The sequence below is a fragment of the Cinclus cinclus genome, chromosome 2 (assembly GCF_963662255.1).
Source record: "Cinclus cinclus chromosome 2, bCinCin1.1, whole genome shotgun sequence".
NCBI lineage: Eukaryota > Metazoa > Chordata > Aves > Passeriformes > Cinclidae > Cinclus > Cinclus cinclus.
In genome coordinates this window covers 85,289,654-85,306,212 of record NC_085047.1, presented here as the reverse complement: position 1 = coordinate 85,306,212, position 16,559 = coordinate 85,289,654, and the positions used below count along the sequence as shown (strand labels likewise).

General features: G+C 35.9%; 1 protein-coding gene across 1 annotated transcript in view; it reads right to left on the bottom strand.

Moving 5' to 3' along the window:
- Positions 1 to 16,559, bottom strand: part of OCA2 (OCA2 melanosomal transmembrane protein) — a 151,472-nt gene that overhangs the window by 95,639 nt on the left and 39,274 nt on the right. The window contains exons 9-13 of the mRNA XM_062515019.1: positions 11,566 to 11,637; positions 10,676 to 10,741; positions 9,577 to 9,633; positions 8,126 to 8,250; positions 4,454 to 4,592 (exon numbers count right to left, since the gene is read on the bottom strand). Coding sequence (XP_062371003.1) covers positions 4,454 to 4,592; positions 8,126 to 8,250; positions 9,577 to 9,633; positions 10,676 to 10,741; positions 11,566 to 11,637 — 459 coding nt within the window. The remainder of the gene's footprint in view (positions 1 to 4,453; positions 4,593 to 8,125; positions 8,251 to 9,576; positions 9,634 to 10,675; positions 10,742 to 11,565; positions 11,638 to 16,559) is intronic.

Genomic DNA, 16,559 nt, shown 5'->3' with positions numbered 1-16,559 from the left:
TCAGTATTTTAAAACTAATAGAATTTAGAGGAGCAGGATTAATTTATTATTTCTACACTGGTTTAAACATACCTTCTAGCTGAGTGACTGAGATCTGCATTGTCTCTCATGGGAGACGCTCATGATGTCATTGAGCCAGAAATCACTGATGGTCTAACCCAGTTACATTATGAAGATAATGTTTATTTGAGACGCTGATGAACCTCCTTTTTTGTTTTACGTTATGCTGTTTAATTGCTACCACATGGATAGATGGTAAAAATTCTGAAATCAGATGTAAGACCATGCATTTTAGTTCATGCACTTTACCTAAGTTAAATTTTGTCTTGAGAAAAGGAATCAATGAAACATCGACAGAAGGGATAGAGTTTTACAAACTGATTAAAAGTTTTAACAAGCTTGTATCCAGCAAACTCAAAAAAATAACCTACTAAACTATGAGAATCCATTTTACCAATCCTTGAAATATCTCTAAAGATTCATATATAGGATTTTGTCTTCTTTTTTTTTCAGAAGTACCTACTTTCATTCATAAAATTTTTGGTACCACAATTTTTCATTAAATATAACTAACTAATATCACATAATGTTAAATTCTATCATGAACGCTGAAAGTCTCTAAAAGGCAGCAGAGGAAAACCTGATGTCTGTCAATTTTCCAGGAAATTCCTGTTAAATTGTAAGAATAATTCTGAGTGGTATGCTGAAAGCCCCAAATCCTTAGCAAACATCAGATTAACAGCACAAGCTTTATCACATGCTAACAAAAACAATAAATAAAAGGATATAATCCAGTGGCTAGCATATGTTAAAACTGCCTTTACCCTTATCATTACCTCCCTTATGCAGATTTAGCCTGATGCACATGTTCACCATCACTATGTTCACAGCATCATTTTGCTCTGGAGACCTATTTGCTATCCATTCTTTAAAGAACTTGGAATCACAACCTGTGCTTAGAGCACAGCAATTTCTGATCTCAAAGGTGTGTTTGTAGAAGTTTGTGAAGTTCCCAAATACAGAATATTTGCCATCCAACCCTTCTGAGAGCAAGGACCAGATCCAACTGGTTCATGCTCTAGTGTGCATATAAACATGGAGCTCCTGAAGTCTGAAGCCCATATCTCTTCAAAATAAAAATATAAATTTTGTTAGTAGTGGCCATTCTGTAGCAGAACTCTGAAGATAATAAAACATTTTTAAATGTTTTATATTTACTAAATAAGTTCTCCATTTACTCTTATTTTACTTCCCTAAATAAATAAATGCTATAAATGCTATTTTGTGAAAGTTCTTCCAACTCCAACTAAGAACAAGCAAAAGTACAACAAATCTTCCTCTCCTGTTATGCAAATGTTCCACTGATTCAAGTCATGATGGTAGGGAATATGTCAGGATTATAAATTAACAACAGCTAGAAAGAAAAATAATCCTTTTGATATTCATTTGCATCTCAAGACAAATAAAGAGACTTACTGATACATTTTAATGAGCAAAATGTTACAAAAATCTTATTTATTCAAACATGGTTTAAATAAAATATTTTTAATATGATGTGAGTTTTCCCCAGAACCTAAGGAGAAAAGTCTCTCCAGCACCACAGTAAACAAAAAGTAAAGCATTTCTAACACTATAATCAGATAACAGTACCCAAAGTAACAAGGCTGCATTTCATTTCATATTGCTATAAAAGCCAAGGTTTCCTACAAAAGTGTAAATTTGCATCATGTTTTACTTGGATGCTTTAGAGGTTGATGTACAGCAGTAAAAGTTCCGGACAACTGGTAAAATTCTCCTCCTGATAGCATCTAAATAAAGTAGAAAACCAAATAATCTACATAGGACAGTTAACTATTCAACTTCCAAATACTCCTGTACTTACTGTGCAAAAATGACACTTGAGAAGGAAGTACAAGAGAATGAAAAGGAGAATTTCAACCAAAATATCAAGTGGAAAAATTCCTAGAATTCCTAGAATGTCCAAAAACATAACCATAATGCTAAAAAGAGGTAAAAAACAAGTATTTTCTATAGAAAACATCATAATAGAAACTACAAAATATACTGCATGAAGGAGGGTTTCTAATATGTCATTAATGCATTCAAGAACTTTTACCTCTGAAACAGTTCAAAAAAAGAAGGAAAAGGAATAAAATAATTATTACTTGATACTAACGCAGTAGGCTCCCCATTTTAGACACAAAACTGTGGTAGCTCATATAAACCTTCTTCACAGCACCCTTTACTAGAAGTAGTTTCAGAAACAAGACAGCAATGTCTGTATTTCTCCTTCTGATCAAAAGAGAGCATGCTGGAGCAGGTGGACAAGATTAGGAACCCAGCTATTAGTTCAACAGCTCAGACTGTAAGAGGCCAGATGGTCCAGCTCCCTCTCTGACCTCTCTCTTGGCTTTATCCAGTTACCCAGGCCAGCACTCTCCCAGGCAAATCTCCTTTAGAAGGGATGAGCCCTAAGCAGTGAAGACGTACCCCAGACCATGACACTCTGCCTCAGGGCCAAGGATAGGCATTTGACCCTCCTTTATTTCTATACATGGATGTAACAATTGAGAGTATAGAAAAGAAGCAGCATAAATTCTATGGCCCTGTGTTGAACCTAATTTATTTCATTACGTTCTTATTTCTGTGATGCAGCAAAAGATCTGAAAATAATCCAGACTGAAAACATCTGAAAAGATTTTTGTGCTTGCTTCAGACACAGAATTTGCTATAATGTCATATTTACTAGGGTATTTACTAGGTATACATTTGAGCCATCCTAAAAATATCAATACAAGAAAAATGTAACATGGTTTCTTTTCAATTACAATTGCTTAATTATTTCCCATGCTTTTAGCCACTTCTAAAGGTTTTATAAGATTGATGAGTTTCTGAGTATTTAGGAAAATGACCTGCATGTCAGGTGCTAATTATTCTCTTTTAGATCAGAATTCTTAAATAGGTGCGCAGATTTCATATCTAAAATGTAAAAAACTTAGCTATCAAGTGCTCAGCTAACAAAAAATTTTAAAGCCTTCAAAGTGACTGCAATACATTTCAAATGTTTTGATGGTAAACATTCAGTTTATTGAATACTATGAACTTTCAAAGACCTTTTCCAACCTGAGCAGTACTTAATTAATTTGAGTGCATTCAGCTAATTAGAACAGATCTTTCTTTCACAGAGCAATAGAAACATAAGTGACTCCAAATGAAAAAAAAACAAACAAACAAACCCATAAAGTTAGGATTTTATACTACAATTCCCTCATCCACTTGCACAGTTGTTTTTTGCACTAGTTCAATCAACATTACATTTCCCTAGAATTATTTATTTTGGGGGCGGGGTGGTTATGACACCTGGCCAAAACAGAAATCTCATGCTTGGTGTCCTTATAGATGTGCCCATTACATCACTCCCCCCTCCTTGGTGCTGCTTGTTGGTGAGAAGAAGGGCAGACCTGCCCCATCCCAGGAGGGGCTGCCCCTCCCATCCTGAGCAGACTGCCTCCCCGCTGCCACACATCACACCAAGGAAAGGGGATGGGAGACAGTGCCAGAGGCAGAAGGAAGACCTGATGCCCTCGTGTTCAGGGGTAGCAGGGATAGCTGAAAGCACAGAAAACTCATCAAACTCAGCTCTGTGCAGATGCTGAGGGCTGCAAACCCTTGCCAGCAGTGCCACAGCCAGTCCACAGGGCAGAGAGTCCCATGTGGGTGGGAAGAAATGGTGGGACTGGGATGTTCCTGATGGCTGGTTCATGTCCTGCAGTCTCTCCCAGCACAGACCACCATAGCTTTCTCTTTGGCACCAGACACCCAGCAAACAATAGAAGAGCCAAGCTGGAAGCTAAAATCTGTCTCTGCAGCCTGGAGATAGCAAAACATTGTGAGGAGGTGGAAGCCAGCTGCAGCCTGTGCTGCACAGGAGAAGCATCCACCCCCCTTTCACACCCTATGTCCACTTGGGCTGTGCTTGAAGGATAAAGTGCATCACATGTGTCATGGCTCTACAGGGGCAAAGCAACCTCTCTGTAAAGTTCTGAATTGTCTCATATTTAACTTTTGAGAGAAAACCTATACTGAAAAAACTGATGGATTTTCATCTTCATTTTCACATTTTTGGTTTTTTCCAACTTGTTGCCATGTCTGCAGCCGTCTGTTGTTCTGCTTTCCTCACTTTGCCATTAATAAGGAAAGCCTTACCAGTAAGAAAAAAAATGAATTTTTTTGTTTGAAATATTCTCAGTCCAGACTAAGTCTATTCTTCAACACTACTTTGTCCCCAAAAGATCACTCTCTTCTGTCTGATCATCCTACTAAAAAAGAAGTAACATAGCAAAAAAAGTAATTATGCTCTGTTTATATGGCTGTCTGAGGGAAGAGAAGGATCAACATTGCATAAGTCAACACTACTACTTAATTTTAGTAGCCAAATGACTGCAATACATACCCTCTTCCTCAGCTCCTGCTTTGAAACAATAATCACATTTGGAGGATCCCCAACAGCAGTGGCAGCCCCCCCAATATTTGTGAAGATTACTTCCGCAATCAGGACGTGCCTAGGATCAAGATTAAGTACTTCACAGAGCCTGCAGTGTAAAGATAATGAAATTAACTTCTTATCCCATGCATAAATTACTTTAAATCTTAAAATGCACAAAAATTACAAAATGCAGTCATTCACAGAAAAATGGAAGGATTTTAAACATAATGTGTCAACAAATGCTGTGTTAAAGCAGTTATTGTGCTAAAGTAATTATAAAAATATAGATGAAAATTTATAGATTTTTCTTTACATTCAAAATGCAATTATTAATGCCAATGGAATTTATGCATTTTTAAAAGCATTTAATTAAAAGTAGTCAACTATTACAAGAAACAGACTACACAGAAAGTATCATTTCAAATTTTCAGTGTGATACAGCTTCTGAAACCATGGTCTTTAAGCTGCACTGACCTGTGGAAAACTATTCTGGTCAACCACAGGCTCTGCACTCAGCAACAGCGATTAACTTTCTTATGGGAAGCAGTGGTAGAGGATTGTGCAGGCTGCCTATTAGCCATGAATCATCTATTAGAGATTTCAGCTTTCATACGAGGTTTATCTAATTTATTCTGTTCCTGTTTTCCTCCTTCTCTAAAGCTTGATCATGAGTATTTCTATTTACAATGAAACAAGAGCAGAAAATACACACTCCTTATAGTTAAAAAAAAATCTCAAAATGTTTTTAGCAGTTCAAATATGTTTAATACTTCTTTAGTAGGATGCTGCTTTGATAAGAAAAAGTAAAATGGTTCTTTGATAAGAACCTTAAAGTGCACTGACAAACACTGGGGTTGACTGAGTAACCTTATGATCCGTTTGAACTCAGAGCCCATTTATACAGTGTAATCTTCACACAGATTACTCCAACTCACAAATTACATTTACGTGCGCACCTGTATAATCCACTCTATTCTGAAGTACGTGTTTAATTTTAAAATTGGGCTGTGGTAATAAAGGCTGAAAGTTAAAGTCCCATCTAAGCACTTTGGAGTAAAAAACAACTGCTTTCCTCCTTACAACTTATCAAAAAGTTGTTCCAGAATGTAAAGATACAGGCCACAATTAAATTATTGTCCCCTATATCTCATAGTAGATGTGGGGAAGAGTGTGCAGGAAGAATGTTTTCTCACTACAGTGCTCCCGCACATTTCCCTGAAAGAAGGGTTGAACTTCACTGTTTAGCCTAAGTCTGTGTTATTAAAACCTATATTTCAAGGAGAAAAGAATGTACTGCAAAAAAAAAATCTTACACTGATTCACTTAGACTATCACCATGAGTGTCAATTTAAAACTCAGAAAAAACACTCTCAGATGGCATATATGTCAGCACATAAAAACTCTGGAAAATAATAACTGTGCAAAAATACACTATTTCCTCAGAAGCATGAAATCATTCAGTTAAAGAGTACTTTGTTCTACAACTAGTCCAAATGTATCGATTGTGGTACAAGTCCACAATTGTACTTGCAATTTTAACTCCATTGCTCCTTGATTTCCCAGTATTTCAAAATATAATCTAAACTTTTCTTAAGTGATTCTTTCTTTTTGACAGGCCTAGTGGTATCTTGAAAAGATAACTGTAGCATAAGTAAGAAAAGGCTAAGCCCAAAGTCAGAATGTTTTAACTATATGGCAGGAATACAGTTCCTCAGTTTACTTATCCTGGTTATGGAATTACTCATGTGTAAAAATATTAGCCTTTTCCAGTTCCCAGTAACAAACTATCTTGAAAAAAAAAAGCAACAGATAGTAGGGGGTAGTTAATATTTTTAACAGCTTACTAGGAAATGCAGAGTGAAACAAGTATCATGTTTTATGACTTATTACAGGAAATATAACCCCCTACGTTCACAGAGTCAGTAGGATTTTCCACAAGCTTTATCTCCATGGCAATGGAGAATGCACAGTGAAGCTGTAGATAATGGCAGTAAGATAAAAAAGAAAATGACCCCCAGCATGAAGTTTTTGAAGTAGGCAATTATTTGGTTTTAGAGGGTGAGATAAAATTTTATTTTAGTTTTGATAGTGATTCAAATACAAATGTTTCCCATATACTGAGTTTTCCCTTCTTCAGTGTTACAGACTCATTTAGTATAAAATAAAAGGACTCAGTATACATTTACTACAAAAGTCCATTACTTAGAGGTGGCTACAAAGGCAAAGGCTCTCCCTTCACAAGGATCCACATGGAGAAGACAAGAGGCAACAAGTACAAGGGAGAGATTTCACCTCAGCATAAGATAAAAAGATTATGGTGGAAACAGTTAACCACTGGAACAACCTCTCCAGGGATGGAGTAGCATCCCTATCACTGGAGGTTTTCAAGATGTAATTGAAGAGAGTGCCAGATAATCTTATCTAGGCTTCCGTTCCCATTAGAGGTTGGAACAGATGGTTTTTCGAGGTCCCTTCAATCTGGGCTATTGTAGGATTCTTTGAAAACAGAATAAACATCACCAAAGCTCTAACTGTGAAAAGCTTTTCATGCTACATTAACTTCTGGATTTCAATCCATTCCCAAATCCAAAATATTCTGTACCATGACTAAGAAAACTTGGTGTTTAATAGTTCCAGTGCTGCTTACTGCTAGAAATACAGTTATTGATTAGGGTATGGCAAAGCCATCTCTTTAAAATATAATCAGACAGAAGACAAATGGAGCTTTCATTCACCAGCTGTTTCCAGTCTAAAATAAATGTCACTTGCAAAATTGGTTTATACTGCTTTACACTGCATTTTCAAGAGGGGGCATATCTTAATAGAATTTTGTGTACTTTTATGTGATAATGACTGCAAGTATTACATCTCTCAGGATCATTTTTAAAACACACTAGATCTTTCCAAGACTGAGCTGGATTAAACAGATTTTCCTGACCAGACACAGATTAAATTCAGGTTAAACAGTAATTTATAATTGCACATTGATTAAATGCAGTTGCAAATCACACGTTATTAATTTACAGAAATCTGAAGTAATTAAATTCACCGTTGTCTGCTCAAAGTTCCAAATATCTAATGTCAAACTGTACAATTAACCAGTAGATGTCCCAATGACATGATCACCAACAGGAATAAAATTCAGATTCTCGTATTCAAGAAAAAGCTGTTAGATGAAATATGGAGTTTTTAAAAATGTATTTGTCACTAAAATAAAAAGGGATAACAACTTCACTAAAACATAAATTACTATCTATAATAGTATATAAATATTAGACAGCAAAGGATAAGGCAGTTTTAATTAAAAATTTCTGCCTGCTTTACAGGAAACAAATTTCATCTGCTAGGGAGCATTTGGTGCAATATGCTATTGTAGTTGAGATGTGAAGACAAACCAGAATTGTTAGCTGCCAAGACAGTGTTCACAGGCTTCAGATATGTGCGCAGTATTAATGCAAAAGCAAAAGGCAACCCATCCCTCTGAAAGTGCTAGCTTTTTATTCTACTACAATAAGAGTATTTGAAGTTGTGATTTCCATTTAAATTATTTTTAAAAAACTTCAAACAAGCATTTTGCACACATTTACTACTGATTGCTGGCTATAAAAGACCAAGTCCAAAACCATAACAATAAAGTACCTTATGGTTACTGGAGTAAAGAGCAGCATAGTGGTAACATTGTCCAAAAATGCAGAAAGAATTGCAGCAATAAGGCACAGAAGCGTAATCATGGCCCACACCTTGCCTCGAGAGAACCGATAAGCCTAGGAAAAACAAACAGAAGCAAAGTTAATGGACTAGATCATTCCACCTTAGAATTCAAAAAATTATAGATAAAGCAACTTGATCAAAGTTGAGCAACAATGAGCTCAGAGCATTTACTATTCCTTTACTATTACTCCAACAGCGCCCTCTCCAGTACTAAATAATTTGGCAAGAAAATAATTCATGGAAGTGGGCAAACAATCCTACCATGCAAATAAAGAATCAAGTCTGAAGAAACATCACGTTCTGCTGTCAGTGATAAAAGGGGTCTGTGGCAGGAGAAGAGCTGAACCCCCATCTTCTGCCTGCATGCCCAGGGGGACTAACACAGTTTAGACCTCCCATCCTCTCCACACCTGGGACACATTTCCCATCTTCAGAGCAGCATTGCTGGAGTGAGACCAAAGCTGGGCCACTAATAGGATCAAAACACTGGAGCACCTCTCATATGAGAACAGGCTGGAAGAGATCTGTGTTATTCAGCCTGGGGAAGAGAAGGCTCAAGGGTCACCTTACAGCACCTTTCAGCACCTAAAGGGGGACAATAGGACAGCTGGGGAGGGTGTCTGGGCAAGAGTATGTCACGATAGGACAAGGGGGATTGGCTTCAAACTGAATGAATAGGTTTAGATTAGATATAAGGGAGAAATTCTTTACTCCCTTTATTTATTTAATTCTTTACTGAGGATGGTGAGACTGCAACATGTTACCCAGAGTAGCTGTGGATGCCCCATCCCTGGAAGTGTTCAAAGTCAGACTGGATGGTATTTTAAGAAACCTGCTCTAGTGAAAGATGTCCTTGCCCACTGCAGGTGGATTGGGAAAAGATGATTAAGGTTTCTTCCAACCCAAACCATTCTCTAATTCTATGGTTGTGACTCTATGAATTACACTTTCCATGTAATCTTTCATTCTGCTACTGTGCAAAGGTCTGTGGCCACTTTTCATGTGTGGACATAAAGTTAATGATAGTTCCCATATTTCTTCTGTCCCACTGCCAGGCATAAATAGAGAGTTCAGCTACAGCAGAACTGCAGTCCTGGGGAAATCCTGAGTGAAACACTCGGCTTAATAGTGTCCAAATGTGCTTGTGTAGCCTACTGGGGACCTTTAACATTCTCCTGTAGAAACAGAATTTTATTAAGGGCTTCCTTTCATCCACAAAGGATTTTTGCAGTGTTACAATATGACCACTTTCATTTCTAATGTGATAAGTATACATTGACCTTGGAAAGGTTCTTTAAAGATCATGTGTGGTGTGACAGGTTTGAATAAATACTAACTTGATAAATCTAGAAATAATTATAAGTACCAAATGAACCCACCTTTACTGCACAGTAGTCAAAGAACCCAGTCTCTGAAAATATGGCCACCAAAACCATCTACCAAAAGATGAAGAAAAATATAATCACTTGGAACTGATATAAAAAAGTAACTGAATTATTACTCAAAACTACAGCAAAGCAGTTTGTGATCCTGATAAATGGACTTCTTATCTGACACAGCTTTGAGAATCTAATCACCCTCATGTTAGAATATCTACTACAGCTGCCAGATATCTCTAGTTAATGCATCATATGGTGAAATACATTTCTCAACATGGGCAGTCTGCAGATGTCATATGAGTCTGGTTGAATTTTATTTTTAGTGACTAAGTGGGCATCATACATTAGGTACTCAATGTATTCCCCCTTATATCATTAATCAAGAAAAACCATTAAGTGTGTTTTCTCTCTGTAATGCTTGACAGAGCACAGAAGATAATGGCTACAAGAATTGCTTGCATTTTCTCACATCTTGGAGATCTCCTGTCCTTCTGTCTTTGCTCCCAACAGAACAAGAACCAGTGTCAGGAAAAAAGAAAAGCTCAGAATGGAAACCAGATAATTGTAATTTTTTCTCTGTATATTGTGTATTTTGTATGAGATGTAATAGCACTTGGAAAATGCTTTTTACCACAAACTCTGGGCAAAGTGGTTAAAATAATATATAATTTTAATCTCATCAGATATTACTTCTCCATTTCTGGCTTGCTTTTTTTGTAGCTTCAGACATAACAGTAAGACAGAAAACCACTCGTCAATCAGAGTGTGTTTGAGGAAGGTTTTGAATAAACAAAACTAAAAAGATAAATGAGACTTACTATACTTGAGCCTTAACTGGTCTTTCTGTTTATAAATCCCAATGATGTTTTTAGCATGTTAATGCAATTTCACAGATTTAAAAAAAAAAAAAACGAATCAACATTTCAAAAGACTCCCTCAGAGGTCTAATCCTCATCTTTTTTGGTAAATTCCATAAGACACAAATGTTCATCATAAGTTGTCTGAATAAAGTACAATTATCAAAATGTTTTAAAAGAAAACATGTCTATATTGAATGATTATTTTGGCACATTTTGAGCAAAAGATATGTTTTAGTTACCATTCCAAACAATAATGCCAGTGTCTCATAGTCAATCCACTCCACCACTTTGACCATACTTGGCCTCTGTAATCAAAAAATACAATTATGAGTGAATGCCACCTAAATTGTGATCAGCTATGACTTATAAACTCCACTTAATTGATGAACCATTTAAATAAATATGAAAGAGATTACCAAGTGTTCCTACAAGCTACATAGAAAGGACTCTTTATTATTGCCATTACTACTATTATTATTATTACTAATTCAAAGTACTGCTGGCATCCTAAGTGGTTCATTTTCAGCTATTGGTTAGTCTAGCTGTTCCTCACATAACATTACAGAAATAAAAGATAACCAAATTACATGGTACACTGCAGTTTCCTTTTTGGTAAGAGAACAAAAGCATACTACTTCACCTGTGAACAAACTGAAGGGAATTAAAGGGAACATAGTAATGATGTGGTTATGAGAACAACTGAGAAAATCAATCTGAAGTTTCACTATTCATCCTCTAAGAGTAAGCAGCAGGTGAAACAAAAGGGTTGGAACATGCAAGCATGAGATGTAATTATTTAGGGTAGTATAAAGCAATGTATTTCCATTTAAGTTTGCTTGGTAGCCTAACATTACTGAAAATAACAGTGTTAAACTAGCACTGAATTAAGCTGAAAATGGTTGTAGTCAGCTTCCTGCAATTCAGAACAAAAAAGCGTCAGCTGACTTTTTTGTACTCTCCTTGTGTATACATTAGTCTGACCTGTTTTCCAACCCCACTTTCTGTCCTACCATTTGTCTTTGTTCACTGCTTTGCCTTGTGCTCAGTTAGAACTGGGCAAACATGGAAATTAATGATACCTGACACCACAGCCAGAAACAAAGGGAGCACTTACAGTTTGACAACTTACCTCCCCAACAATAGCTAAGGCGGCTAAAGCGGCCAAAGAGCCCAGCATGGCTGCAAGGGTCCTGTGAACAATCTGCAACAAAGGGTAAAAATTGACCACAGACTCCTCTAAGCATCACTTTACTATTAAAAAGGGGGGATGGAGGGGAGGGTGGGGAAGGATATAAACTCATGTAGACAGTTCTTTTCTTGGCTTGCTTGAGGGTTTTTTTATGACCAGAGGATGGTTAATTACTTTGCTATTAAAAACAAAAACAAAAAAAACCAAAAAAACAAAAAAATAACCCACAAACAAACAAAACCAAAAAACAAAAACCAAATTAAACAAAATAAAAAAGCAACCAACTAAAGCCTTGTCTGTGCACACCCTGCTAGGAAATCTCATCTCTAATATGCAGGTAGAGAAGGGCACCAGTTTCTTACATTTACCAGTAGATGACCTAAGAAGTAAAGCAATTCATCTTCCCTAACTTAAGGATAAAAAAGCCTGGTTCTGTTGGCTTCCCTTCACATCCCATGGAAAGAAGATGCATGTCCAGGAGGAGATCCATCTCATTCTTAGTAGGTGCTTGTTCAGTGAGCGTGCCCTGAAAATGTGTTTTATATCTCCAGGAACTCATCTGTAGTTATTTAATCCTCTGTGTCTGGAAGATCACAGATTGTGTGAAATAACTCGGCTAAAGTAAGCATGTAATTAATGAAAATCACACTACAAAAGACTGAATCTAATTACCAGCTTTCACTATTAATGTGTTTAAATATTATTCCAACACAATTTGAAATTATTGTTGAGAAAGAAATACAACAGGCTAGAAATATTTCACTTGCCGCAAATTTCATAAGAAATGTTTTGCTGATAACAAACAATAGGATGAGAACATCTCGAGACCCTCCTCCCTGTTTGTAAAGCAAAAGCAAAAAAGGAAAGATTAGGCTTTGTTTCTTCTCATTGATTATAAAGTTTTAACAGAAATGGCAAAAGAACTACATAATTTACCAAATTACTAGAAAAATAAGTATGTAAACTACTAACTCAAGAGTAAAAAAAATTTTCTGTCTCCTTCTCCCATTTTCCTTAAAATTGCACTGAAGAATAACTTATTCATGGTCACAAAGCAGGAGATCAGACCAAGATTTTTATGCCTTAATGACCTGCTTGTTCAGAGCAGAGATTACAGCTCCCACCAGCTCCTACAGAAATGCATGAGATAACCCACTGGTTCATTTTTGATTTCCCATTTCAGTGCATTGACATGTAAGTACATATATGGCCCTTCTGATTCTGCAAAGGTGGGGAGCGTTTGAAAACATCCCATAGTTCTTCTGGCTGGCAACCAGGTGCAGCAATTAGACCTTACAGCTCTCTCTAACAAAAGAGGCCAAACAGAGCTGTCCATTAGGGAAGGAGACCAGCCTTACCAGAGCAAAGCTCAAGTGTAGGCTACAGGGAAATCCTCATCTGTCCTCAAACTGAAGGTTTTCTCCTCATTCCTCCCACCCACCTTCTCAGAAAGTTCTCAGAAAGATGTCATAGATTTTATGAGATTTGTTTAGCTACAGATTTTTTTCATATTTCCACATAAGCACTTTTGCTGTTACTGTTGTGACACTTAATTTCTTGCATTGAGTTGACTGCATTTTCAGTTTCCAAGAGTTTGCTGTCACCTATGGGTGAAGTTGGCTTTAATTTGTGCAGAAAGAAACTGAACAAATTAAGTCATCTGCCAGTTCCTTCATTCCAGTGTTTTTTCAAGAAGGATATACAAAAGTATATCCTGAAGAATGAACAAGGTGCAATGCCTTATTACAAAAAACTTAGTAAATGTACAACTCGCCGTTCCAGCAAACTATCAATTGAAAGTGATAAAGTAATGTAAAGCCTAGAAAGAATACTTATGTAAACTCTGAGACATATCAATATTCAAAATTTTGTAATTAGGAAGCTTTAGGAAAGAATGGATTACTCTCTTTAATTTCCTTTTCACAGAAAATAAACTCCAAACAAATAACATATTTGCAAAGGTGTTTTTAAAAACTTACAAATGTAGAAATCAGGAGATGCAGGTTGCGAGTTCTGACATTCTTTGAACCAAAATTCCATCTAATGCACATTTGGAGGGCATTATATCAAGCAAAATTCCATTGCTATTCTTTCGAAAAATACTACAGATGACCATCCCTTTTGAAGATGGGCAGAAGGATGAGTATCTTTTCAGGATGAATCTTTAAGTGTATCCATAAACAACAGCTCAGATAGAGTATTGAAAGAGCTTAGAATTAAATTAGAACAGAGAAAGATCTCTCAGGAAGCAGAGAGATTTAGTAGACTTCTGAATCTAAAGACATTTTTAAAGTGAGAAATCATCTCTATTCATCTGACCCTTCTCTCTCTTGAGAAAGTGCAATCTCCTTGTGCAATGACCGTGGAGATGAGAAAGACAGAACTGATGAAGAGGAAGATACAAAGGTTTTAGTATATCAGTTTGCATACTAGAGCTCCTCACCTCCCATTCCAACTGCAAATCTTATAAACTCTTTGCAAAAAGGGCATATTTACCATTACCATCACCATTACTTTTGTCTGAAGAATACCTAGCAGTGCTGACTTACTGCAACAGCAAAGGATAGGGCTCTCACCTTTTTCAGTAATACCAGTACAAAGTGCTACTGAAAACAATGCAGTACAGATTTTACTCTTTACAAAGCAGGATTCTGTTTAGAGCTCACTGATACAGGACATTACATGGCTAAGACATGAAGAAATTGAAAAAAAAAAATAAATTGATATTTATAGTATTTTATATAAAAAATTGTAATACCCAAAGCTGCAACAGTGAAACAAGGGTGTCAACAACGTAGGTGTGTTGATGGCAACCTTCACAGAGTCAATTCAGAATAAGCAAAGACTAGGGAAGGCTACTATTGCAATTTTGTTTCATAATTCTCTGTAGAAAGTTTTTCTCATGTTTGCCTGTTGTGTGATAAACACAATGTGCTGAATGCTGATTCTAATAGTTTCCATACTCTTAATTCAGGAGTTCATTTTAAATTAAGAGATTAAAGCTACCCAAATCACTTATGCCACAAGTCTTTTTGCTTGATATTAATTAACAACATACAGTTCCAGAGCTGTAATGCAAATTGGATTTAGAAAGCCTAGACCTTTCCCAGATTTAAATTTCTTTATCTACTTGAAAGTGCTTTGGAACTTTTGCACTGAGTTAATCAAACCATTTGGTAGACAGCAACATTATGAAAATTATTTTGAATTCGAAACAATAAATCTTGCATGGTGTTCCAGGAAAAGGAAAATATTTACAAGCCAATTGAATGATGACCTGGGTGCTATTTCAGAGCATACCTTTCCCAGCTGAAATCTAGGACATGCGTATTTCTAAAATGTGTTTCTGAAGATATTTGGTAAATGATATATCGTAGCAAACATTTTATTTCCACAAGTCCTTTTTATAAGGGATAAACAGCAGTTGAATGGTAAGTGTCAATGATTTCAATGTAAAGCTTCAAATGCATTTATTAATTTATTATCCATTTTGTCTCCACTGAAGCCTCTTTTATTAAACTTCTTATTTTAGTGATAAATTCATTTACATTTGATAGAGTGGCAACATTGCTGCATTTCAACAAGGATGCAGTTATTATCAAGCCTATATTCACACATGGGTTTTATGTATTTATCACCTACCTCCAGAATAGCTGAGACCTTCCTTATAAAATCAACAGCCAAATCCCTCTTAGATTTACAAAGCCTCTAGTTTATTTCTTTAGTCTTGAGGGACAGGAAGGGAGAGAAGTAAAATTTACCCTAGGATAGCTTTTTTCTGACTTTTTGTTTTGTATCTGTTCCTTGCTATGTTTTAATAAGGACTTTTTAGGATTAAAAGAAGACATTTTCAGCAGTGGAAGAGGTTTTTTCCACAGCTTTTCCCAAAGATAATCAAGACATTATTAGCCTGAAAGCCTCTGAAAATCTGCTCTTAAGTCACATTCCTTGATGGAGTTATCTTATAATTTGCTGTCATGCACTTTACAAATTTTGATGGTCTGCTTTGCCTTGGACTATTCCAGTTGTTTTTAACAGGATACAGATGGAACTTCAGTCTTTCATGTGTAGACATATTTGATTCCCTCTTAAGAAGATCAAAATAAGTGGATCAAACAACCCCACATTTTGGAAAATAAATGCAGAAATATAACATTAGCACCAGAAGCTAAAATTTAAAAATTGGACATTGCGGGGGAAAAAATGGCAATTTAGCTTTAAAATTTAGGTAATTTTTCCTAACTGTCAAAGAAACATGATTGAAAATTTGGGCTTATGGTAGAAAACAACATCCACTACAAAGCTGAATGGCACCAAATTCTTAATTCATTGAAATATGCTTTATTTCAGGCTAATTGTACAATTTGGACAAAATAAAGCAATAGACTAGAAATTAATCTCATTTTTATAAGTCAAAATATGTCAAAACTGCATTACTGTACATAAGTATGTCTTGCTTGGGAAAAAAAAACCTGGACCAAAAGTTCACTCATTTTTACAAGAAATCAATAGTGAATCAATATTATAGTACTGCCATTTCATTTACATGAAATATGTGACCAAGAGTAGTTAAGAGCACTGACTGGAGAAATCTGTGGATTTAGAAACATTAGCATATCTTAATACTAACATGCATTCTTATTCTTTGCACAACAAATATTTATGCCTTTAACTGTGAAAATAATATTCCATATATATTCATTTACATTCAATAAGCTCTTTTGAAAAACAAATATCCAACTTTAAATGACTATTTTTAAATGGAAACACCAGATTCTGTAGCAAATTTTGTAATTTCTGAACATCTACACAGCCTTAAGGAAAGAAAGCACCCAACTATGACATTCTTCTATAATACTTATTTCTGCTCAGATAGTGTGCCAAATTACTTGTTCTGATTTAATGTCAGTGGAGGAAGTCCTGGTATAAATAAC